At 45.3% G+C, this 23,868-nt stretch overlaps 3 protein-coding genes across 7 annotated transcripts; 2 read left to right on the top strand and 1 right to left on the bottom strand.

The window, feature by feature from the left end:
• tbrg4 (transforming growth factor beta regulator 4) lies at positions 1-4,149 on the top strand. Its single transcript, XM_037274349.1, has 11 exons — positions 1-213; positions 567-1,055; positions 1,117-1,437; positions 1,631-1,805; positions 1,924-2,081; positions 2,150-2,260; positions 2,407-2,551; positions 2,622-2,855; positions 2,933-3,044; positions 3,124-3,238; positions 3,570-4,149. The coding sequence occupies exons 2-11, from the start codon at positions 651-653 to the stop codon at positions 3,669-3,671; spliced, it is 1,878 nt and encodes a 625-aa protein (XP_037130244.1). The 5' UTR covers positions 1-213; positions 567-650; the 3' UTR covers positions 3,672-4,149.
• Positions 4,150-4,661: 512 nt separating this feature from the next.
• nacad (NAC alpha domain containing) lies at positions 4,662-14,233 on the top strand. 2 transcript variants are annotated; one of them, XM_037274142.1, is made up of 11 exons: positions 4,664-4,854; positions 5,039-5,146; positions 6,760-7,046; positions 7,120-12,022; positions 12,087-12,314; positions 12,792-12,877; positions 13,056-13,124; positions 13,201-13,347; positions 13,414-13,548; positions 13,620-13,742; positions 14,090-14,233. In XM_037274142.1, the coding sequence occupies exons 2-11, from the start codon at positions 5,068-5,070 to the stop codon at positions 14,102-14,104; spliced, it is 6,072 nt and encodes a 2,023-aa protein (XP_037130037.1). In that variant the 5' UTR covers positions 4,664-4,854; positions 5,039-5,067; the 3' UTR covers positions 14,105-14,233. The 2 variants fall into 2 exon arrangements, with proteins under 2 accessions (XP_037130038.1, XP_037130037.1); XM_037274143.1 differs by having other exon boundaries at positions 4,662-5,146; positions 12,099-12,314.
• An 88-nt stretch (positions 14,234-14,321) lies between these two features.
• glipr2l (GLI pathogenesis-related 2, like) lies at positions 14,322-22,415 on the bottom strand. 4 transcript variants are annotated; one of them, XR_005100684.1, is made up of 6 exons: positions 22,085-22,415; positions 21,629-21,785; positions 16,556-16,659; positions 16,054-16,131; positions 14,515-14,888; positions 14,322-14,418 (listed from the first exon to the last, which is right to left on the bottom strand). XR_005100684.1 is itself a non-coding variant. In XM_037274644.1 (5 exons), the coding sequence occupies exons 1-5, from the start codon at positions 22,095-22,097 to the stop codon at positions 14,713-14,715; spliced, it is 528 nt and encodes a 175-aa protein (XP_037130539.1). In that variant the 5' UTR covers positions 22,098-22,415; the 3' UTR covers positions 14,325-14,712. The 4 variants fall into 4 exon arrangements, 3 of the variants coding, with proteins under 3 accessions (XP_037130539.1, XP_037130541.1, XP_037130540.1); XM_037274644.1 differs by having other exon boundaries at positions 14,325-14,888; XM_037274646.1 differs by having other exon boundaries at positions 14,325-14,888; positions 21,629-21,737; positions 22,085-22,410.
• Positions 22,416-23,868: the final 1,453 nt, after the last annotated feature.

Here is a 23,868-nt window from a genome sequence, read left to right as displayed (position 1 = left end):
TATGGCCTCTGACGTAATTTTCCTGCGACCGGCGTCTGCATCATGAATTTCCATGTGAAGCGCCATTTCCATTAAGTATATAATACAATTTGTGTTGTGCGTTGTTTATGACAATCATTGGTGCTGCGGTACATGCCGGGCTACTGCCTTTTGCAAAGACCCGTGAGAGGAGAAGAAACTACTGATTGAGTCCTCTTTCGTCTCCGCGACAAGGTCAGCATTTCACTTTTCTCGATAGCTAGATCACCGCTGCCTTTGCACGCACGTCCTGTCTCTCGGTACTACTTGTCAATTGCGCTTACTAGTTGACTTGTTAGGCTAGTAGCAAAATAGAGACTCATGACTTGTGTGAGAGGTGACGATAGTACTCACACGCTGTACTTATGTAATATTAACTTGTGTAGAAATAAGGGATTCGTAAAAGGTGAAGTTCTGAATCCATTTACTGATTTAAAAAACGAGCTTTCCTGTTTTGTCCACTTTTGTTACATCGCATGTGGTCATAACACAAAGTCCGTTTCACCGTCTGTGTGTAAGACTCACTATGTTGTCCAATGTCATTTTAGGACAAATGTGGAATGGTGGACTTGGCTGCTGACAACTGAGATTATATTCTCCTCTTTCTGGTGTGGCCTCACCTCCGGAGCCCAATGGCCACTCGTTTCTTGGGCAGATATGTCCCTCTGCTATGCAGGGCCTCCTCTCGAACCTCATCCGCTCGCCTGCCTCCATCAGTCACCGGCCTGGCTAACGTGCAGAGGAATCGTTGTCGGCCGTGGACTATGGAGAGGTCGCTATGCGAGAGGCGGGTGCTGACAAAAGACGAGGTGTATTTAACCGTGCCGACTCGCACCCAGCTGGATGAGATTCTGGAAAAGGCCGCGGTGCCCGAGGAGATCCTCGTTGCCTGGGAACAACATGGAGGAAATGGTAATCAAGCAGCTTCTACTCTGTTGGCGTGGACGAGGATGATGCAGAAGACGCAGGGTAATACTCACCAACTGCATACCAAGGACCCGAGGCTGCGGGACATCATGGACACTATAACTCAGCAGGTGAGGAATCTGCCAGATGTCAAAACCGAGAAGATGACTGACCCATTTCTGTATCTTCCAGATATCAACTGTGTGGAACGGCAGTCTTGTGTCCGTCTTGCGGGCTCTTTGGGTGATGGGCGTCCCCGGTACAGATCCGGTGTTGGCTTCTATACAAACGGAGGTCTTGTGGCGGATCCGCCGATTCGGCTACAAACAGCTCTCCTTCCTGGCTGAGTGGGGGAGCGGCAGAAAGGCGCCGCAGGACGTAGCCATTGTGACGGCAGCGCTAAAACAGCTGGAACTGCGCTGGACTGAAATCTCTGATGCCAAAACTGTCTGTGCGCTCATTTCCAAAGGACAACACCTGTCGCCTGTCCTAATGGACAGACTAGAAGACAAGGTACGGTGAGGTCTATATTATTAAATGTGTAATTTGTATTATTTTTATATTGCCATGACTGTATTATGCTGCCTCCTAGTGGCAAGTCTGAAAATGTACACACTGCGCAGTTCAGTAAATGAATGCCCCAGCTAATGTGTCGCATAAAAATTCTCTATGTATACTCAGCTATTTTTTTTTTTCCTTCTCGAAGGCTTTGGAGCTCGCCGAAGTGTTTTCAGCTGAAGAAATTCGCAAAGTGTCCGTGTCTTTAGCTGTGCTGAGCCGCAGATCCGTGCCCCTCCTCAGGGCGCTGTCCTACCATCTCCTGCAGAAACCGTCGGCAGAGTTCACCACTCCGCTTATACTCCATGTGGCCTTTGCGTTTGGTAGTAACACTTTTTATGTTTGGTCTCACATCAGTACATGGCATCGTTTTAGTTTTATGCTATGGTATTTGATTACATTTTAAAAGTTGGTGGTTCTTTCATCATTGTGCTTCTCCAGGTAAGCTGAATTTCCACCAATCGCAAGTGTTTCAGCGAATGGCATCCGAGTTGCTGCCGAGAGTGTCTGTACTGACCTCCGGAGACATTATGCGCTTTGCAAAATCAATGGGCTTCCTCAAATGGCTCCACATCCCGCTCTTTGAGGCCTTTGCCGAGGTCAGTCCTTCTTGCCGTCTTGTTCAAATGATTTCTTTTATTTTTGAACCTTTGTTTTTGTTCCCCAGCACTATGTGGAGCACAGTGACAAATACAGCACTCTGCAGCTGTGTAACATGCTCATGACGTTTGCCAGACTGAACTTTCAGCCGAGCAAAGGAGACGAGTTCTATGCAAAAGTAAGACGATGCTACCATCTCATCACTGGTTTTTAAAGTGCGGCAGCAACTTGAGTGTGTGTGTGAGCCAGAAAGTATTAAAATCCATTTGTAACTGTTTTTACCCTCATATATTTACTGATACTGTTTGTATGTGTTACGTTCAGGTTCATCCCGTGCTGGAGAGCTCCCTCTCGGAAATGGAGCCTTTTCTTCGGACGGATGTCGCATGGTCCCTGTGCGTGCTCCAGCAGGCCAAGCCTCACTATCTCAGCCCGCTCATCCAGCCGGAACACGTCGCCAAGTTGTCAAGTGAGAAGCACGTCTCCAGCGCGAGTAGTCCCAAAACATATCGATCGTATTTGCCCTCACCCCACCGCAGATGGCAGTCCGGTTCGAGTGGAGAACTACCGACTAAAAGTGCTCCATGTCGCCGCCACACTGCACCTGGAGCATCCTGAATTATCCTCATCCCGCATGGACGTTCCGCCTGTCCCGGCCAGTACCTCCACACTCTCCCCACTGCAGAGCAACCTGAGAGAGACTTTGGATATTTTGGTGAACAGGCCGGAGATGCTTCGCACGGGCGTCAGCACTGTGTATGGATGGACTATCGGTAAGGCGGCCGATTGTGGTCACACAGAAAGCGTGACTAGTTTATAAGACCACTGCGAATATCTTTCCACTCTTCAGAGGGTGAAGTGGTCGTGGATAGTGACAACAAGCCCATCGACTTATCCCAGCTGAGAGCTCCTCATCTTCCGAACGGTGGCGGGAAGCAGGCGTTACCTGAAGGGGCACGGCGGTGAGTTAGGGAAAATAGTATTTTTGTGTCCATGTCTTTATTTGCTAAAGTTGTCGTGCTTCCCGGTGTTGTGTTTAAGGATGGCTTTTCTAGCGTGGGATTTCCCCAACTTTGGCTCCAAGAGTAAAGACCTTCTGGGGCGCTTCACCATGATGAAGCGACACTTGCAACTTGCCGGCTTCATCTTAGTTGACGTAAGAAAAGTTTAAATAATTAACCCGTGTCTCTCAATTAATATATTTTAGGACACTGAATCTAAAACATTGAAATTGTTTTCAATGCGCAGAAGCCGCCGTTTTTCTTTTTTTTTTTGATTTTGAAATTTCTACAACTGATCTGCTCACTATTAACTTTGGTGACGCGCTGGCAAACCAGCAGGGGGAGCTCTGCTGTGATTTTCATTCATTATTGTCTTTCTCCTTGATTGCAACAAGTTCTGGTTCTATGATGATCATCACACTTTTCCTTTGTCCAACCAATCTGTGGCAGCTCGGCAAAATATCGAAATGCGCGTTCCTGTTTCAGGTTCCTTATTACGAGTGGTTGGAACTGAAGTCGGAGCATCAGAAGTTGTCCTATTTAAAGGACAAGATGGGCAAGGCTGTAGCCGAGGACATGGCCAAGTGAACCGGCTCACCTTGATCACAATTGCAAACTCGGCTAAATCAGAAGCTTTCCCTCACAAACGGAACACCGGGGAATGCAGTAAACAAACACACATACATTGAAGAGTGCAGCATTGCAGAGGAGTGTGTGTGCACCGAAAACAAACCCAACTAAATATCATATATAGATTGACTGTTGTTCCCGTGGCAACGTGTTTGGGGGCTTTCCCTGTTTCCATGGAGATGCTGAGCAAGAGGTTCCGGAGTCAGAAAAACCAGCAGCAAGGTCTTCACTTGTTCTGGATACGCTCAGCTCTGAGTTGCAGCATCTGTAAGGAATACAGAACATTTAGCTAAGATGTGATCTATGAAAGCATTCAATCGATGGTAATAATTTATGAATGTGTTTGAGTCATCATGTGATGGAATTAAAAAGTGTTTTATTGTTAATTACTTCTGCTGTCGTGTGGACACTGCTTCACGTTTGAGTCCAAAGCCCCAAAGAAATCATTATTTGGACACTCTAGTCATGTCAGGAAGGATTATGCAATTCACTTAATTTAAACTCTTATTTGTGTTTAGCTCAGTTGCACTAATATGTGAAGCACACTCCACGCATATAAATCATCACATTTAATTGTACTGTGTTGTCAATGTGAAGCCATTAGACCCATTTGTATGTTCGTCATGACTTCTGCTCTGCTCTGTAACACTTAACAGTGCCGTGGGAAGTTTTGGGTTGCCATAGAAACTGCCCTTGCTGATCATGCGGCTGAGCTTTGCAGCCTCCTCTGTCTTTCTCTTTCCATTAGCGCCTATGCATTCACTTATCTGCCAAAATATGAAAAGGAGGAGGCAGATACTGTAAGGGGGGGGGGGGGGGGGTGAACAGATGCTCTCACTGGCCTGAGGGGGCTCATTAGGGATGCGATCCTTGCACGAGGCAGAAAGGATGTAATTAGACACATTTAGTTGGCTCCTTGTGAGCTTCTCTTTCCTCTCTTGGTTGTCTTGTTTTTGCAATATCTTTCTTTGCAGTTGAGGGCAGCACTGAGAGGGATGCATGAAAATCTGCTGACATCATCTCCCCAAGATCCAGTCAGAGCTTGGCTGGCAGAGAAGCGGATAGAGAGGGAGGGAGGAGAGGAAGAATTGCACATGAGACTGCGGATTCGACGTGCATATAAACAGGCGCATACTAGACGGTTAGTTTGAGTTCAACACACCAAAGCAGCATCAAAAAGAAAAAATCTGACATCCACAAACACGTGCTGCAGGGAAGAAGCAGGTCGCTAAGTACTCCGCTCCCCCCTCCTCCTCCTCTTCCTCCATCGCCATCCCTCCTCCCCTTGTTCACCTTGTCTCTTCTGGCTTTTATTGTTGCGTCAGAGCCAAAGAGAGGCAGCCACGAGACAAGCATGCCGGGGGAGAGCGCTCACAGATCCGTCAACGAGCATCCGGGGCTGGGAGAGGATGATACCGGACTCCCTGGACCAGGTAGGACCTCTGGGGCTTTTCAATACACCAGGAGGCTGTGATCGAGTATAAAAATACAATGTCGACTATTTGCTAATAAGAGCTCTTATTCCGTGATGCACTTGCTTGGCATCACTAAACCGGATGATAGTTACGGTTAGAAACTCCCCCGCCCTTAACCCCGTGACTTGCAGAAATGATGTTTTTTGGGGGGCCCCTTCCGGAACCCTGCCCTCGGTGCACCGCCTCATCCTCTGCGCCATGTCTTCATGCGCATGCAGTTTCATCTTCATGCAGTATGCAGTTTTGGGAACTGTCGGATGAGCTATGGCTCCGCCCTTCCCTCCCTGAGTACTTTAGCTGGATCATGACACAGCAGCATGGCAGAAATCAAATGTGCACAATGGCAAGAACAGGCTTGGCTGCTGGATGTTAAAACTTTGTGATGTTATGGAAGGTTGACAAACTGTTGACAATAGTTACACCCAGGGGCGTAGCCAGAAATCTTTCTGGGGTGGCCAAGGTGGCACCGCCTCACTTAGGGGTGGCCGAACTGCATTCTTATATCTCTCTCTGTAACTTAGAAGTCATTGTTTTATCATACCAGCCACAATCAGGGTTTGATTAAATAAAATGCACATATTAGGAACTCACTCATAATACAGGCAGGTCTAAATAAAAAATAGAAAGTAAAAACTAATGTTATATTTTGATGTTGTTCTTTACTGGAACACATTTTTTTTAGTTTCCTTTTAGATCAATTGAACTACGACTATTATTATTATTATTATCATTATTATGATCATTATTATTATCATTATTATTGATAATATAAAATAAACAATTGTAGAAGGGTACCAAGGGGTCTAAGAAGACTATATCCATGTCAAAATGAAAAATGTTCTTCTGGTTGTGGAAGTGGCCCAGAGGGTGGCCACAGAGTGACAAGTGGTGGCTGTGTTAAAGAATGAAAGTCAATTGTTGTTGTTTTTTTCTATTTTTCGTCAGAGCACTAGCTAATTCCCCTCAGGCCCGTCGAGGAAGCGCTGCAGCCTCAGTGATTCTGCTCCACTTATTGTTTCACTGCCTTCCCCCAAAGGAGCAGCATACAGCTATTTAAGAAACTGCTGCTGAGATACGCTAGCTAGCTAACATTTAGGCTACAGTTACCTCGTTTCCTTTTAGCAATTTAGCCACGGTGAGCATTCATTGTCCTGTTTGGCTACACTGTGTGATTATGCTTAGCAGGGTCAAGGCATGACTCAGCTCAAACACAAACACACTTCAGAGCTTATTGTTGGGGTGGAGATCAAGCAGAGATGCTAAGTGCTGATGCTTGCACTCGCTACAGCTACGAGCGATAGTGAGGAAGCACGGTGATAGTGATAACCGGCAGGGTGACGCATGCGTGTGTGTGTGTGTGTGTGTGTGTGTCGGTGGCTGGCACAGAGCTGTACCACTTGTGTGTCAAAATGGCCAATCAGCATGCGGATTGAGGTCACGGTGGCAACGGCCTAGTTAAAATGAAGCCTCTGTTCCTTCTGTGTCACAGAAAGAGACTCACTCCAGTTGAATCTTCTTGACGAAGATTGTTACGAAGCAAAGCTTTTAAAAATGATTTTTATACTTTCCAGGCAAAAGCAGACACCCATCCACAGCGTCCACGCCCAGCGACTGTGGCTCTTCTCCTTCCGAAAGCGGTTCAAGCCCTTCTCCAAGCACCCCTCAGAAGCTCCTACCGTCACACACATCCCCGTTTGGACCCCGACTATTTCATGCGACATCAAACTCCAGTGGGACTCCAAGACCTCAACCTGAAGGGTCTGACCAGCGGCAGAACAACCTGCCGAGATTATCCGTAAAGTTAGGCGGTCATGGACCTTGTGGCCGCCTTGTCCCTGTTAAAATGGAGAGAATCAAAGTCCGTGTTAGGCTTGTGAGATATATTCTTCTTATGATAATGATATGATATTAATATGCGTGTATCGCCCTAGGTTCTGACCGGTTCCGAGGTGGAGAGTGATTATCCAGACTCACAGACCATGGACACTCGAGTGGTGATGGGTCAGGAGACCCTCCTTAAACCGTCAGAGATCCTGAAAGGGGCACGGTCTCATAGCCGCCGCGATCAAGCTAGCCCGTCATCAGTTAGCAAAAGCTTTTCTGAAGCTCAGCCAAAAGTAAATAAGACCCAAATGGAAACGAGCAATGAAGAGTGCAAAATGAAAAAGCCGGACAAAGAAGATAAACAAACAGAACAGGCTCCGCCCCCAGCCAAGAGTCTTGCATTACCTTCCTCATGTTTGGAGCCTGAATTCACAAATGAGCATTTGATGATCAAAAAAGAGGATCAAAGCTTTGCTAGTGTTGAAGTGCCTTCCCAGTCCGTCCACGAGCAGGCCTGTCCTGTGACTCTCTCCTTTTCCGAGCCGACTTATTCGGTAGACCCGCTCCGAGTGGGCGTGCCCTCGTCCCTGGACCCCGACTTGTACTACACCGCCCCTTCCACTCCCATCAAGATGGCGTCACGCTCCTCACATCTTAAACATCATTCCTATCCCGGCTCTCCCGCTTTCTCCCCGTCACCGGGCTTACCCTCAGACAGCGATGACCTCTGCTCCCCAGTGACCTCCCCTTCTGGCTCTTATATGACAGCTGAGGGTGGAAGCTGGACCTCCTCCTATGCATCCTCGGCCTCGCCCTCTACTTCCCCCAACCCTCTGCTCGCAGAAGACGCACAGGAGGCCCGCGCTTGCTTCGTTGGCTCTTTATCCGAGATTGGAGATGAAGTTGGCGAGGATAAAATTAGTCCAGAACGGGAGAAGGTAGGCCAATTTCCCGAGGATACCATCAATCCTCGGCTTGGGATAACAGGTACAACAATCCTTGAAGAGGAAGAGGCTCAAATTGATGAAGATGAGAGCAGGATTGCTGGAGAAAGTCGTTCTTGTTGGGTGAGGAGCAGTAGCGGCCACACCAGTGACTCCCAGGAGGATGGCGGAGAGTCTGAAAGCTCCCTCTGTCCACTAGAGGAGGCTAGCGAGCATTCACCTCTCAAACTGGACCCAAGCGCATCTGACAAAAGTGATCGAGAAGAAACGGCGGCGGTTAATCCTGCTCGATCTTCATCTAACCCGAATCGTGACCCCCCTGTCCTTCTCCGTAACTCTCTCAGTTCTGAAGCCTTTGCTCAGCTTTGCTCCGCCGGTTCTTTTATGTTCTCTCCGGCAGCTTGCGCTGAGGATATGTCAGAAGAAGAAAGGATGATCCCCGTCTCCCTCATCCCATTTCCTCCTCACACCAGCCTCATCTTTAAAGCCGATTCCTTTGAAATCACTCTTTTCCCGACAGAGGATGACAACGAAGTAGCCGTGGACAGAAACGAAGGCGAGGACGTCGACGCGTACGCGGCCGGAGAGGAGGAAGCGGATGTTGAAGATGATGACGATGATGACGATGAAGAAGAAGACGACGACTACGCCGTCAATGGTCCAAAAATTGCAGAGGATGACGACGATTTGGACGACAGCCGTGAGGTGGTTGAGGAAGCTAAGGTGGAAGTCAAAGTTGTCGAGGAGGAAGAAGATGAAGAAGAGCAAGATGATGAAGAGGGAGAGCACGTCAGAGAGGCCGCCAGCGCCGGCGACGAGGAAAGCTCAGGCTCGTTTCTTCATACGCTCTCAGAGACATCGATAAATGAGGGTCTGGATGACTTCTTCTGCTACCAAGATGATACGGATGACTCATTAGATTCCGCTTCCTATAACGGCGAGGAAGACGAACGCCTGTACAGCACCGAGAGGCACGCACAGTCGTTAGAACCAACGCTCGACTCTACCGAGAAGCAATCAGAACCGCAGCAGGAATCTGCCACTGGTCAAACGGAAACTTCTCCCACCCGGCAAAGTCCGATGACGGATCGCCTGGACACAATTTGTCTTTCTGCAGAGAAATCCGCCGAGACCCATGAACTAGAACACAAACCTCCAGAAGACGCAGAATGTTCTGGTCCATTCGACCAAACAAACGATGAGATCTCGGCAAAACAATGTACAACGTTTCTCCAGGAATCCAAACACGAGCCATCTCCCCAATCCACGTCTTTTGGGATACCAGAGATGACCAACCCAGGTAACCCGGTTCTTCAAAACCAATCAACAGATGAAGAACTTCTGAACGACGTCAGTCCCAAACAGCCCGACGAAACCAGAGAAGATTCCATTCCAGAAAGGGATTCTTACAAATTGCTCATTAAGCCAAGTCGTTATGTGTCGGGAAGCGATGCGGATGGCGGGGCGAGGAGAATTTTATCATCACATTGGTCCTCTGATAAGGCTGAGCGAGAAGATCGGAACAAGAAGAATGAAAATGGCAGAGGAGAGATTGTCCATTGCAGAGTTACCGATTTGGCTTCCTTGACCACGGCTACTAATGACCTGAACAAAGGTGTCCTTCCTCTCTCCAATCCTAAAGACCCGAGTCCCAACCCCAGTAACATCCCAATCTCCACATCTCCAGAAGTTATTCTCGGCCTCGCAGACAATCTGACTCTGACTCCTGAACATTGTCCCGGTGACTCCGGTCAGGAGAACCTAAGTACCGACGAGAGGGTACTCGGAGCGTCTGGATCGCCTCATTCTCCTCTTGCCATCTCGCCCAAAAGGGAGAACTCTGAAACAGATACCAGACGGGGAAATGATCCTGAAGTCGGGATTTGGTGTGATGATAAAACAGAATTACATTCTGGATCCGTGTCTGAATTTGAGGTTTGGGGAGCAGGGGAGTCGCTTTCCTTGTCTCTCGGGAAGAAGTATGACTTTGAGGCTGACAGCGTACTCGTGTGTGACTCACGAGGCCCAAGGACGGAGACTCTCAACGTGAGTAGTGAAGCGTATCAAAACTATGGTGATGCTTTTGGTCATGTTCTGGAAGTGAAAGATAACAGAATGGATGGAAAAAGCCATCGGGAAGAAGAGAATGAACTCCAGGGGACGTCCGTGTCCAATTTGGTTGGTTGGAAGTCCATTGAGGAGCTCTCAGAAGCAGGTGGAGGGGAAAGAAGATTCCTGAATGACGATGTCAGCAATTTAAATCCTGATAACGCAGACACACCAGAACAAGTAACATGGATGGATTCCAACAATAATAACGACGCTACTTTTGATTGCCTGCAATTAGCAATGCGCGAAGGACTGAATCCTCTGTCGGAAGACGCCAGACCCGATTGTGTGAGTGTCAAAGTCAGAGAATCCGTTTCTAATATTCCACTTGAGGAGATGCCGTTTGGGGACAAACAAGTAGCGGAAGACGCGTCTGGATCGCAAACAACGCACTCCGACGTGGGCAAACCTGCAGCAAGCCAGCATCTGAAAAGAAGTCAAGACGATCAGACAATCACCCCGGATCATAACATAACGCTAACCTTACTGGACGGCTACTTTGGTTACTTTCACCCAAGATGTAAATCGAATGCAGATGAAGGTGCAAAAAAGGTTTTGCAATCCGAATCAGACGAGAAGTGGATGGAGCCTGAAACTGGAAGCCAAAAAGCCATGGATGCCAGTTCTGTGACTGACAAACTTGCCGATGAACCAAAGATTCAAGATGCCTTGACGGGACAGCTGTGTGATCGTTTGAACTCAGGGATGGAAGAAAATACTAAGAAATTAAAGAAGAGATGTGCAAAGAATGATAAAAAGATTACAGAAAGTCCCTCTTCTCCACAGACTACCTTGGATAGTTTTGCACAAGACGATACGGAAGGAGCACTTTGCACAGAGAAAGTTGGCGCCAGTAAGAAAGGCCGAAGACGGAAACAAAACAAGGCCTTGAAGGTGACCGCAAATTTGGACTCCGGCCTTGACGTTCTTGATGAAGAAATAATTCCCCTTGCTTCCAAAGACGCAAGCTCAAATGCGTCTGACGGCCTTTCGGTTACAAATAAGAGCAAAAACAAGAAAACTTCGTCAGTCCAGTGTCAACAGAAGAAAGACAAAACCGGATCACAGGTTCAAAAGAGTCGCAACTGTGACACCAACACTCCAATCAACCTCAAAGCTCCAATAGAAACCAATAAAGAACAAGATGGCCGACAGGAAGTGCGCGACAACAGACAGGAAGTGCTTGGCGACAGACAGGAAGTGCTTGGTGACAGACAGGAAGTGCTTGGTGACAGACAGGAAGTGCTTGGCGACAGACAGGAAGTGCTTGGCAACAGACAGGAAGTGCTTGATGACAGACAGGAAGTGCTCAACAACAGACAGGAAGTGCTCAGCAACAGACAGGAAGTGCTTGGCGACAGACAGGAAGTGCTCAACAACAGACAGGAAGTGCTCAGCAACAGACAGGAAGTGCTTGGCGACAGACCAGAAGTGCTCAACAACAGACAGGAAGTGCTCGACAACAGACAGGAAGTCCTCGACAACAGACAGGAAGTTCTCGACAACAGACAGGAAGTTCTCGACAACAGACGGGAAGTGCTCGAATACCGACCGCCGACAAGCGGTGAGAGAAGAATCCGAGTGGACATTAACGACAACAACATCGACCATGACCAGAATTCCCCACCGGAGGCTATCGCACTATGCACTTCATTTTCCTCCCCCCTCCTTCAAACTTCCAAAGAGCCACCACGTGACCTTCCCACACCTGTGCAAGAATCCCAACCTGCTCACCAACTCCCTCCCCTCATCACATCCTCTCCAGCCGCCACAAATTCCTCCCAGCAAGTACTTTCCCGCCAATTTCCTCCCGATAACAAAAGCGCCACCCATCCGACGACTCAATCGGACTCAAGCGTTGCTTCGCCATCTTTTGCCGTATCCAAGCCAACCCAGGAATCATCTTCCATCTCTTCACACCATTACACCAAACAAGGCAGCACAAACATGTCCAAAGGTAAGAATCACATATTTTACACTCCCATCACAAAATCTTAACGCTTTAGTGTATTCCCACTAAGATTCCAGTTTAGTGGGGAGAAGAACAGACAGTGAGGAGGATTGCGGACTCCCCAGATGTGTTCAAGGGTCTGTGCTCAAAGCAGCGGCAAACCCAAGTGGATCCACGGAGAGAAGTGCCACGTCTGATCAAAAGGAAAGCCACCCGTTTGCTTCTCATCGGCTAAACGACAAAGAATCGGGCTATTCAGTCAAGCGCAACCACGCAATTTCTGAAGACTTCAAAAACAGCTGAGTTTTTCCGACACCCCCCCATTTCATTCAATTGCACCATTATATTTCTCATTCTGTTTGTAGTCTTACTATACATCAGACAAGCTCTCGAGAGCTTAAATAATAAGGTACGGCATTAAGATTTCTTGATTGCTGCCTGCCAATGACGCCTTACCCGTGAAACTCCCTATGCTTTTGAAACATTGACCTAGATTCTTTTTTTTGTCGTGATTGGTCAGTACTCTTGGAAAATAATTTAAAAATGCAGAATTTGAATAAGTTACTCCAGCAATTTCAACTGAGTGCATCTGAATAAATAAATAAATAAATAAATAAATAAATAAAATTAATAATTAAATTAAATTAAATTAAATTAAATTAAATTAAATTAAATTAAATTAAATTAAATTAAATTCAATTAAATTCAATTAAATTAAATTAACAAAAATACACCAAATTTACTGTTTGCGTGTTTTGTGCGTGTGCTTGTCCAGGTTCTCTAGTGTCCTGTAACGAGTCCGATAGTGAGGGCTCGGTCCTTGAGCTAGAGGAGGAGCCAGTGAGACCTCCTCAACCGCAGGTGATTCTGGATGTTATTTTTGCCTCTACTGATTCTTCTGTGCAAATATAACCTGCCCTACTTTACAGCTAATTACTTTGGTTGAGTAGTTTTAAGCTAACATTCGAAGGAGGTTTTGCTGGTTTTGGTGCCACGCTTCTTAAAATAGACTCAAAATACCAACTGGCTTCCCCTGCAGTCCTTCTCCTCAGCAGACGAAGGGCCGAACAGAACCAAACAGAGCCGCAGTGAGAAAAAGGCCCGCAAGGTCAGACAAGCAATATTTCCTTTAAAAATATGAACGCCATTATCTTATGAAATTTCTTCCGCTGCTCTGCATGTAGGCCATGTCGAAATTGGGTCTGAAGCCGGTCCACGGTGTGACCAGAATAACCATCAAGAAGTCCAAGAGTATCCTGTTTGTCATTAGCCGACCAGATGTGTTCAAAAGCCCTGCATCGGATATTTATATTGTATTTGGGGAGGCCAAGGTAAGTCTCATCTGTGATGCGGATTTCCAATGATTGCATCATTTCTGATTCCTCTCCCTCTGCCAGATTGAGGATCTTTCTCAACAGGCTCACAAAGCTGCTGCAGAGAAATTCAAGGTGCCTGTGACCTCTACTCCCTTGGCGCCCCCTGTCCCCCCCAGCCTGAGCATCAAGGAGGAGAGTGAAGAGGAGGAAGAGGAGGTATAGAGGGAAAGGGGGCGTGGCTTAAGGCACTGTTTGAACCCACGGCGATCCAGATGCTGTCTTTGCAGGTGGACAACGGGGGTCTGGAGCAGAGGGACATCGAGCTGGTGATGGCTCAGGCCAACGTGTCTCGAGCCAAGGCAGTGCGTGCGCTGAAACATAACAAGAATGACATCGTGAACGCGATCATGGTGAGGAGGGCAGATGGGAAATAAATTAATGAGTCACAGAGAGAGCGAGAGGGGGGTGAAACAATGAAGGTCAAGTTGAATTTCTCCCCAGTAACTTCTCTCATTACCACTAGATGGCAGTATAAGCTGAGCACTGAGAAACAGAGTACAAAATATCTGGAGTAATTGAAGCACCTCAAAAGGTTTTTAATTCCCTAAAGATGCTTCAAGAAGCACTACTTTATACCGAAATTAAACTCCTGATTTCACTTTCAGCCTAATTCCTCTGCATCAAGATGCCACCAGGTGGCAGCAAAGCACCTTTTAAACTTGAATCTCTTTTTATCTTTGTCTTTTTTTCCATCCAGGAGCTGACCATGTGAGTGATGTGGGTCGTTTGAAGCTTGACCTCCTCCTCGTCAACCTAAAGCCCAAACACAACCCCGTCTTGCTGCTACTGTATGTTGCGTGTCCAATACCTGCTAAATAAATAGCCTTTTAGGATGCAAGCTCCGGGCTTTTTGTGTCCTTTGTCGACATATTTAAAAATAATATTTCACATGCAAATCAAACAGTATGGTCTAAACCAGGCAAAGCCAATGATAGTTTTCTGGTTAAGTTTAATTGACAAATTACAACAAACTGACAATTTTTCACTTTAATTATATAATACTAGTAAACAGACACACACAAGATTCTCAGCCGATATGAGGAAAAATGTAAAAAATACAAAACAGGTTGAATCGTGGCTGGAAGTTAAACACGGATTCCTTCCGACCATTATTTTGTTTACAAATACAGAGCACATGGGGTGCCTGTGTGTTAGCAAACAGTAGCATCTCTTCCATCACTGTACCATTTATAAATCCTTTTCCAAGGAGGAAGTGGTTCCTTCCAGTAATTCCAACGCAGGTTGGCAGTACAAGGCAATAAGTGGTGTTCCCCTGAGAACTCACTGATACTTTGGGTTTAAGTGGAGTCCCTGGTGTCTTTAGGAGGGCGAGCCTGGAGCCTTAGCGGGTAGGACGTTGCAGTCAAAGTGCCCTTGGTTGGTGATATTGCCAGCTGGAAAGTATCTGGCCACCACGAAGGAAGAACCATCTGATGCAACGGCCTTCCCCACGCCCAGCGTCTTGCTGTTCTTCCAAACCATTGCAGTGAAATGGCCTATTGGTGGAAGGTAAGAGAAATCAATTCACACACAAAGTTTAATGCTATTCATACTTACAGAAAACGATTTGATATTCCTTATCTTTTCTTTTTGTATTCTAGTAAACATGCAGAAATCCATAAAATAGCATTCAAAACATATTTAAGAATGAACCTCCATATGTCTTGTTTTTGTGTTATATGAAAAGTTTTGCAGGATAAGAAAAATGTATGCCTGGTGGGTTTTACTAAAGGGTAGCAACCAGCAGAGGGCGCAATTGATCCATGACTGCTGCCAATTCAATTTGAAACTACAATCTGATTAAACGTGACGCTAATAGCGCCGTTTTTTTTTTAACCTATTTTTTAATTTCTAAAATATATATATATATATATTGTCATTTAAAAACAATTTCTTAAAATTTAAAAAAAATAAAATTTAAAAAAAGTTTTTAATTTTCTTTACCTTTTTACACTTGAGTAAAACCTGTATTAAACCTATTTAATGATACTGACAGTTTAGCCTTGAACGAAGTCTCTTCATTCTTTGCCTCATTTTAGACTGCCTTTGAAGAAAATGTCACAAAACTGTGTAATATGTCGACATACTCAGATTTCCCAACAGAAATGAATGGGCCAAAGTTCCTCTTTTTTCTTTTTCTTTTTTTTTTTTAATTAGAGCTGACTTGAGCATTTGAATATAAGAGTAACTCTGACCAACTTTGTTGTTGACAGGACCAAGCCTTTTACTTCAACTATAAAGCAAATGGAAGTTCTTTCAAATATTTACACACACAGGAATCCTAACCTTGGTCTCTCTTGGTTTATCTTCCCCCCCATTACTTGAGCATGAATTGACATACTAGGAGCGTCAAATCAACTGCAGTCAAGTCATGTAAACCAAAGTCCACAAAAAAAAAACACCCGGAACAATTGCGCCATACTGAAACTGACACAAAGGCTAGGAATGTGATTTATCTAAAACTATTGACTGTCTGAGGCAGATGCTAATTAAGGCGTGACATCAGCATGACAACAACAACCTCACGCGTGCCTCGGCTAATGGATGAGAAATTTATAGGTAAAATGAAAGGTTGCAAATAACAAACAAAAAATCGACTCAGACATCAGTATGTAAATTGGCGCCTTTGGTTTTGTTAAGAATGATGGATGCGCTCCTCACCGGTGCCGGAGGAGAATCCAGGAGAACTGAAGTTGTACTGTTTCACTTCATTGTACCAGCGGTCGGCCACATCCTTTCCTGCACGCAGAGTAACCTCAATTTAGGCGCCGTCAAATCACTCTTCTGTCACACACCGTAATCACAATGACAGCATTGTCATGGAATCCTTTTTTGATCAGCACAAATCCCTACGGGCGACATTTTTATTTACAATGCTGCACTTTTGGTCACCCCCGTGCGGCTCCAATGGAGATACTTTATGACTCACACTGACGCATTTTTCCGGCACTGAATCACGCGTTCTAAGATCCAAAATGGAAGAGAAGAAAAAGGATTCAAGGTTCTCAATAGAAGAATGTGCTTTAGCGGTTTACTTCAAATGTTCTCACGCTCAACAGTTGCAAACGGATGACAGGAAATATTGGAAGGCCGCTTCTGATCCATCAGCAGGAATTAGCGAGACCTTGTTTGGTTACATCATATGAGCTCATATTTAATGTACCTGATTGGTCATAGGAAGCCCACGCCAAGTTCTCGCCACAGCTCCCCCTACTTGACTCCTCGCTGTGTTTTAGGATGCGTGTGCTAGCCAAACTCTCAGCATAACTGGAGAAGGACAAAGACAATTGAGCATACCTTGAAATTATTAAACAAAAGTGCTAGTCAAACTCTCAGCTTAACTAAAGAAGAACAAAGACAACCAATAATATCTTGAAACTATTGAAACACTCGACACAACAAGCAAAACAGGTTGGGGTTAGGGTTGGGTTTAGGGTTAGGGTTGGGCCTAGGGTTAAGGTTAAGATTGGGGCTCGGGTTAGGGTTGGGCCGAGGGTTAGGGTTAGGATTAAGGTTAGGGTTACTACTTGAGCTGCTCCATAAAACCATACATTGGTACAATTTCATGTAATTTAAGACAGAGCTCCATAGTGTAGTGGTTAGTTCTCTGGACTCTGCCCCCAGTGACCTGAGTTCAAATCCCAGCGGCACCTACAATATTTTATCATAGAAAAAGTTGCAACACAGTTGCTCGTGTGCTGATCCATAAAACCCTAACCTTTTTTAGTTTTTTTCAGTTCATACTACTTCAACCAGTAGGTGTCGGTAATGCCCACTGAAGCTGGTGCCACCTCGCCGTAAAAGAAAACGAAGAAGAAAATGACGTCACTTCCCGTTCAGGTGAGGGAACGAATCCTGGCTTTCCCGTTCGCGAACGAGTCAATGGCAGAACTGCCTTCCTTCCCGTGCCTTCAGTCAGTGAACGTGTTGCGTGAACTATGGAAGCCAGAATGTAGATTTACGATTTGCCAAGTAAAGAAAGAACCACTCACTGAAACACCACTTCTTTTATGCACGTTTTCTCCAAGCTAACGGCTAACTTGATTGCATGAAGGGATGCGCCGTTATGCAACAACAGGGCCGGTTCTAGGAATGCACATAAGAGGGGGCAGTCAGAAATGTGAAGGGGCCATGTTCTTTTTTTTTTCTACACATCTTTAACACTGTTAGTGTTTTCTTCATGGCAGTTGTTAGCTGTGTGTCCAGATCTCAACCTGGAGAAGTGGATTGCACTCTGTCAGGCCTCTACACTAAGACCTGTCCAGCTTGGGTGTCCCACTTGAAGATTAAAGCTTCCCTTAGGGTCACTGAGGCACGCAAACCCCCTGACCACAATAAGGTGGCAATCTCTCAGGGGGGGAACATATAATATGAATGTTATATTAACTATTATTTGAGTTGTCGTTAATCATTAGTTAATCATTAATCAATAAAGCAGACTTTGACTTTGATATCACGGGTCATTAGGGCGAGTTTGGTGGAGTTTTTACTGCTTCTTCCAACTCCCACCGCGCTGACTGTAACTTGACACTCTGGCTGCGTCTTGCCTCATTTGCATACTCACAGTGATTGGATGTTTACGGAGGGGCGCAGAGTCCTGACAGCAGGCTGTGTGAGGACACACACTGCACCGACATGAGAGAAGAGATGGGGCTGATTAACGTGTGTTTCTATCAGCGGATTTTTCACTTCTAAAAGTTTGATTCGAGGGGGCAGGACATCTGCGTAGAGCCGGCACTGTGCAACAACGGGGAGATTATGCTTCCCTTTGGGTCATCTTGATTTTAGAACACTTATAGTGATTTTTAAATAACGTGTATGCATATATACGCCTAAATATTGTTATCCAATATATCTACTGCAATTTCACATTAGATTGCTGGTTTGAAATGTACTTTTATTATTTTAATAAACATTAAAACCTGATAAAACTTGTCTGGTGTTTTATTCCTTGTTTTTATTTTTTTGGGCATGAAAACAAAAATCTGACATTTGGTTAACTGCTTTATATGACAATATGTATATGTGTTTTACGTTGTGTAATATGTGTTGGTGTCCCCCCAAATAAAGAGCAAATAGTCAAATACACATTCTTGACACGTACAAAAAATGCATATAGTCCGTGTGACGTCACAGATCAAACAGCCAATCAGAAAGTGGGGGTGAGGGCGGGTGTGGCACTTTTCACTTTCACTTAGGCTTTGGCCATGATTTTTCCCTAATGAACTGGCCTGTTATTAGGTACACCTAAAAATGGCGGTGTACCTAATAGAGTGTCCGAGTGATGTCACAGAACAACCAGCCAATCAGAAAGTGGGGGTGAGGGCGGGTGTGGCACTTTTCACTTAAACCAGGGGTGTCGACTTCCAGTCCTCGAGGGGCCGCGTTCCAATATGTTTTCCAAGTTACCCTCGTTAAACACACCTGCGTGAAAAGTTTTTGGTCATTTTCACGTCTGCAGGAGCTAAAAGTTTTCACGCAGGTGCACTTAACGAGGGAATGTTGGAAAACATGTTGGAATGCGGCCCCAAGGACGAGAGCTTGACACCTGTGACCTTTGACCATGATATTTCCCTAATAAAGTGGCCTGTTATTAGGTACACTTGAAAATGGCGGTGTACCTAATGGAGTGTCCGTGTGATTCCCTCGTTAAGTGCACCTGCGTGAAAAGTTTTAGCTCCTGCGGAACGTGAAAGAGGCTAAAAGTTTTCACGCAGGTGTGTTTAACGAGGGTAACTTGGAAAACATATTGGAACGCGGCCCCGAGGACGAGAGCTTGACACCTGTGACCTTTGACCATGATATTTCCCTAATAAAGTGGCCTGTTATGAGGTACACTTGAAAATGGCAGTGTACCTAATGGAGTGTCCGTGTGATTCCCTCGTTAAGTGCACCTGCGTGAAAACATTTAGCTCCTGCTGAACGTGAAAATGACCAAAAACTTTTCACGCAGGTGTGTTTAACGAGGGTAACTTTCTGATTGGCTGGTTGTTCTGTGACATCACTTGGACACTCCATTAGGTACACCGCCATTTTTAGGTGTACCTAATAACAGGCCAGTTCATTAGGGAAAAATCATCAAAGGTTTTATATATATGGTTTTATGGATCAGCACACTGTGTTGCAAATTTTTCCATCTAAAATAATTTAGGTCCCACAGGGATTTGAACTCATGTCACTCAGGTTAGAGGCCAGCGCATTAACCACTACACTATGGAGCCCTGTCTTGCAACATGTGAAATTGTACCAAGGTATGGTTTTATGGAGCAGCTCACAAGTGAACAGTATAGATCAGTGGTCCCCAACCTTTTTTATGGATCAGCACACGAGCAACTGTGTTGCAAATGTTTCCATGATAAAATATTTTAGGTGCCACTGGGATTTGAACTCGGATCGCTGGGGTGAGAGTCCAGAGCACCAACCACTACACTATAGAGCTCTGGCTTTTACTGTGTGAAATTGTACCAAGGTATGGTTTTATGGAGCAGCTCACAAAGTAACCCTAACCTTAATCCTAACCCTAACCTTAATCCTAACCCTAGGCCCAACCCTAACCCTAACCCTAACCCTAACCCTAACCCTAGGCCCAACCCTAACCCTAACCCTAACCCCAACCCTAGGCCCAAGCCTAACCCTAACCCTAAGCCCAACCCTAACCCTAACCCCAAGCCTAGCCCCAACTTTAACCCTAACCCTCGGCCCAACCCTAACCCTAGGCCCAACCCTAACCCTAACCCTAACCCTGGATCCAACCCTAACCCTAGGCCCAACCCTAACCCTAACCCCAACCCTAAACCTAGGCCCAACCCTAACCCTAACCCCAACCCTAGGCCCAAGCCTAACCCTAACCCTAGGCCCAACCCTAACCCTAACCCCAAGCCTAGCCCAAACTTTAACCCTAACCGTCGGCCCAACCCTAACCCTAGGCCCAACCCTAACCCTAACCCTGGATCCAACCCTAACCCTAAACCTAGGCCCAACCCTAACCGTAACCCTAACCCTAGATAAAACCCTATCCCTAACCCCAACCCTAACCCTAGATCAAACCCTAACCCTAGGTACAACCCTAACCCTAACTCCAACCCTACCTCTAGCCCTCACCCTAGGCCTAAACCTTAGGGAGGGGTATGGTTTTATGGATCAGCACACGAGCAACTGTGTTGCAAATCTTTCCATATAAAATAATTTAGGTCCCATGGGGATTTGAACTCAGGTCACTGGGGTTAGAGGCCAGAGCATTAACCACTACACTATAGAGCCCTGTCTTGCAACATGTGAAATTGTACCAAGGTATGGTTTTATGGAGCAGCTCACAAGTGAACAGTATAGATCAGTGGTCCCCAACCTTTTTTATGGATCAGCACAAGAGCAACTGTGCTGCAAATTTTTCCATGAAAAAATACTTTAGGTCCCACTGGGATTTGAACTCAGGTCACTGAGGTGAGAGTCAAGAGCACTAACCACTACACTATGGAGCCCTGTCTTGCAACATGTGAAACTGTACCAAGGTATGGTTTTATGGAGCAGCTCACTAGATCAGTGGTCCCCAACCTTTTTTATGGATCAGCACAAGAGCAACTGTGTTGCAAATATTTCCATGAAAAAATATTTTATGTCCCACTGGGATTTGAACTCAGGTCACTGAGGTGAGAGTCCAGAGCACTAACCACTACACTATGGAGCCCTGACTTGAATTACATGAAATTGTACCAATGTATGGTTTTATGGAGCAGCTCAAGTCCCAACCTGAATTAATTGATCGTCGATGAAAAAAAAAAGTTTTTCCTGTGCGGCTTGGCGGCCCGGTACCAAGTGACCCACGGACTGGTAACGGTCCGCAGCCCGGTGGTTGGGGACCACTGCTCTATATCACATCCTTCATCTTTTCTCATTTTGTTATTTATGATTGCATCCCTTTCTACAAACGTATTATTTTGCAACCTGGACTCAATTATGTGTTGAGCGTGACAATCTAGTCCTTGTTCCAATAAAGTGCCTATCATTAAAGGTTATTTATATGGTTCTGGATGTCGCTTGAGCAGGATGTGGTGGTTTCTGCAAAGATATAATGCACATGAATCACCACAGTCTGCTCTGTTTTTTGTTTTCTTTGAATCTCCATAGTTACAACACAAATTTCAAAGGATATTTCACAAGAGTTTGTTGGTATTGCATATGTCGATAGTTCCAAATTAGTTTGACACTTTTCCCGTTGTGTATAACCGTTTGGACGCACCGTGCAGCCTCTCTGCTCAGCTTGCTGCTCAATTTGAGTGCGGGAGCTTGGTGCTTCTTCCTGTAGTCGTTATGGCACTGCAGCACCTCCTCTGCAAATTGCTTTGAGGCTGAGAGACACATCAAGGAGAGACAGCAGGGAATGTCAGACATCAGCCCTGGCAAAACGGAGACACAACTATTGAGCACCGAGTTCAATAACTGTTATTGCACAATCCATACCGGAGCTCAAGTGTGCTCGTTTAAAGGCCAGACGGAGATTACCAGTGATTGTCGCCAAAGTGTGGTGCCATCACTCACTGCTCTTTTCAATGCTACTCCAACACAATGGGCACATTCATGCAGTAATGCACAGTCATACAAATGCCAGTGCTGCCTCACAGCCAGCATTGACTCCAAAAGCAAATAAGTAATTTGATTTACGTCTTTGCAGAGTTTGGCGAGGTTTGGTTCTTACCTGACTTCCCCATCTTGCCAACACAGGAAATGTTCAGTTAGTCCACAAACAGACGTCCTACTGGTGAAAAAGAATTATTTTGGGCTGCTGCCTCGATGCAGCTGTTTCTAATGCAAATATTCCAAAAAGCAGCTGCCTCAAGTTTCAAGTCTAGCCAGGCTTTCAGTCTAATGTCGGTCCTCCTTAAATTCTGCTGGTACGCAAATTTGCCCTCGAGCTGTTTATCTGGTTGAAACACCTTCCTCTAAACTGTGCATAACTTCACATGGCTGTTTGTCAAGTTGTAGACATCTGCCTTGAGTGTGTCTTTCGTGGCCTGGAAAAACACACCCACTGCCTGCCCCCACATTGATAGAGACATGACACTTCATGACATCATCACTAGGAGTCATGCCCATTTAAGGTGCTAAGATTTTTTTGGGCCCGGATACTAAAACATCTGTAAGATGTCAAATCCAGATCCAGAAAGTAAAAAAAAAAAAAAAAAATCCTGCCACAATTTGGTGCTTGTAATCTAATCAAGTAAATATTTTTTTTAAGTTTTGCAATTTCTTCCTCAAATAAGCAACATTATATTTAAAAAATGGAACCTTCATAGATATTTAATATGAAAAATACAAAGGAGATTTGAAATTCTGTCAAAAACCATCAGAGGTATTATAAAATAATGAAATCATGTTGCCTTCAGGGCACTGTACTTTCCAACATCAGAGAAGTCTTGTTTCCAGCTGTTAGAATGCCGCCAGTTGAAGGTTGTTAGCATATTCATATATTCTGGCTTGCCCTCCGAGACCTTCTAGACATCGAATTCCGAATGAAGTCATCACAGCACGGTGCTGCCCATCTCAAGTGTGAGCAGCATGACTTAACCTTATTGTGAGTATTGCTGCAAAGGTAAAAAAAAAAAATCCATTTGATTTAAATCACATAAATGACACGTATCTGGTTTAACTATAAATTACATGTATAGACGCAGGCAAATAATTATGTTGTGACCAAATCTAAGTGGATCAATTTTCACTGAAAAAGCATAACTAACATCACAGCACAATAATTATTTGTCTGGTGAAGCTGATTTTTACACAAAAAAAACCCCCATTTAATTGTAATTGTATCTAGGATTTGAAAGCATTTCAACTAATTGTCATATATTCAACTCACAGTTCGATTCTGGGTTTTGGCTTCCCTCTGTGACGTCTCAGAACAAACGGCTTCTTCACGCAAACCAAAAATGTCTTAGTCCTTTTGACGACACTCAATTGTCCTTCAGTGGTGTTATTGTCGCAGTGCCTCCATTGACCGCTAGATGGGGCTAGTCGCAAATAGACTCAAGAAGAAAGCAATCACGAGTCCCCCCTCTAAGCCTCGCTAATGACATCTTGGTGTCCACCCATTGAGCGGACATGATGGTCTGCATGTGAAAAGTTAAGCTTCTTCATTTCTCATTAGCGGCGTGACGCTATTGTAGTACATTTGTTAGCCCCCAGCCACCCTCCATTACGCATAGTGCAAAGTAATTAGACTGGACAGCTGGAATTAGACATTTTATAATCGGACATTCCTCGGCCATACGGTTTAATTAAGGCGATTGTGATGCGTTTGCGTACACGATCATGGATATATGTAAATCTGTGAACATATCTTCACATTTTCACTCACTTCTTTCCTCCCATCCCATCTATGCTGCCTCACAATCTATTTTCATTTTCTTTTGTCCTAAAGCCTTTAATGAAAATCCCCCAACAATATACCAGAGGAGGGAGAGGCGGGGTGCAACCCAGAAA

The sequence above is a fragment of the Syngnathus acus genome, chromosome 16, assembly GCF_901709675.1.
Source record: "Syngnathus acus chromosome 16, fSynAcu1.2, whole genome shotgun sequence".
Taxonomy (NCBI): Eukaryota; Metazoa; Chordata; class Actinopteri; order Syngnathiformes; family Syngnathidae; genus Syngnathus; species Syngnathus acus.
Note: the sequence above shows the minus strand (reverse complement) of the source record. Positions and strands in the feature narration are given on the sequence as shown.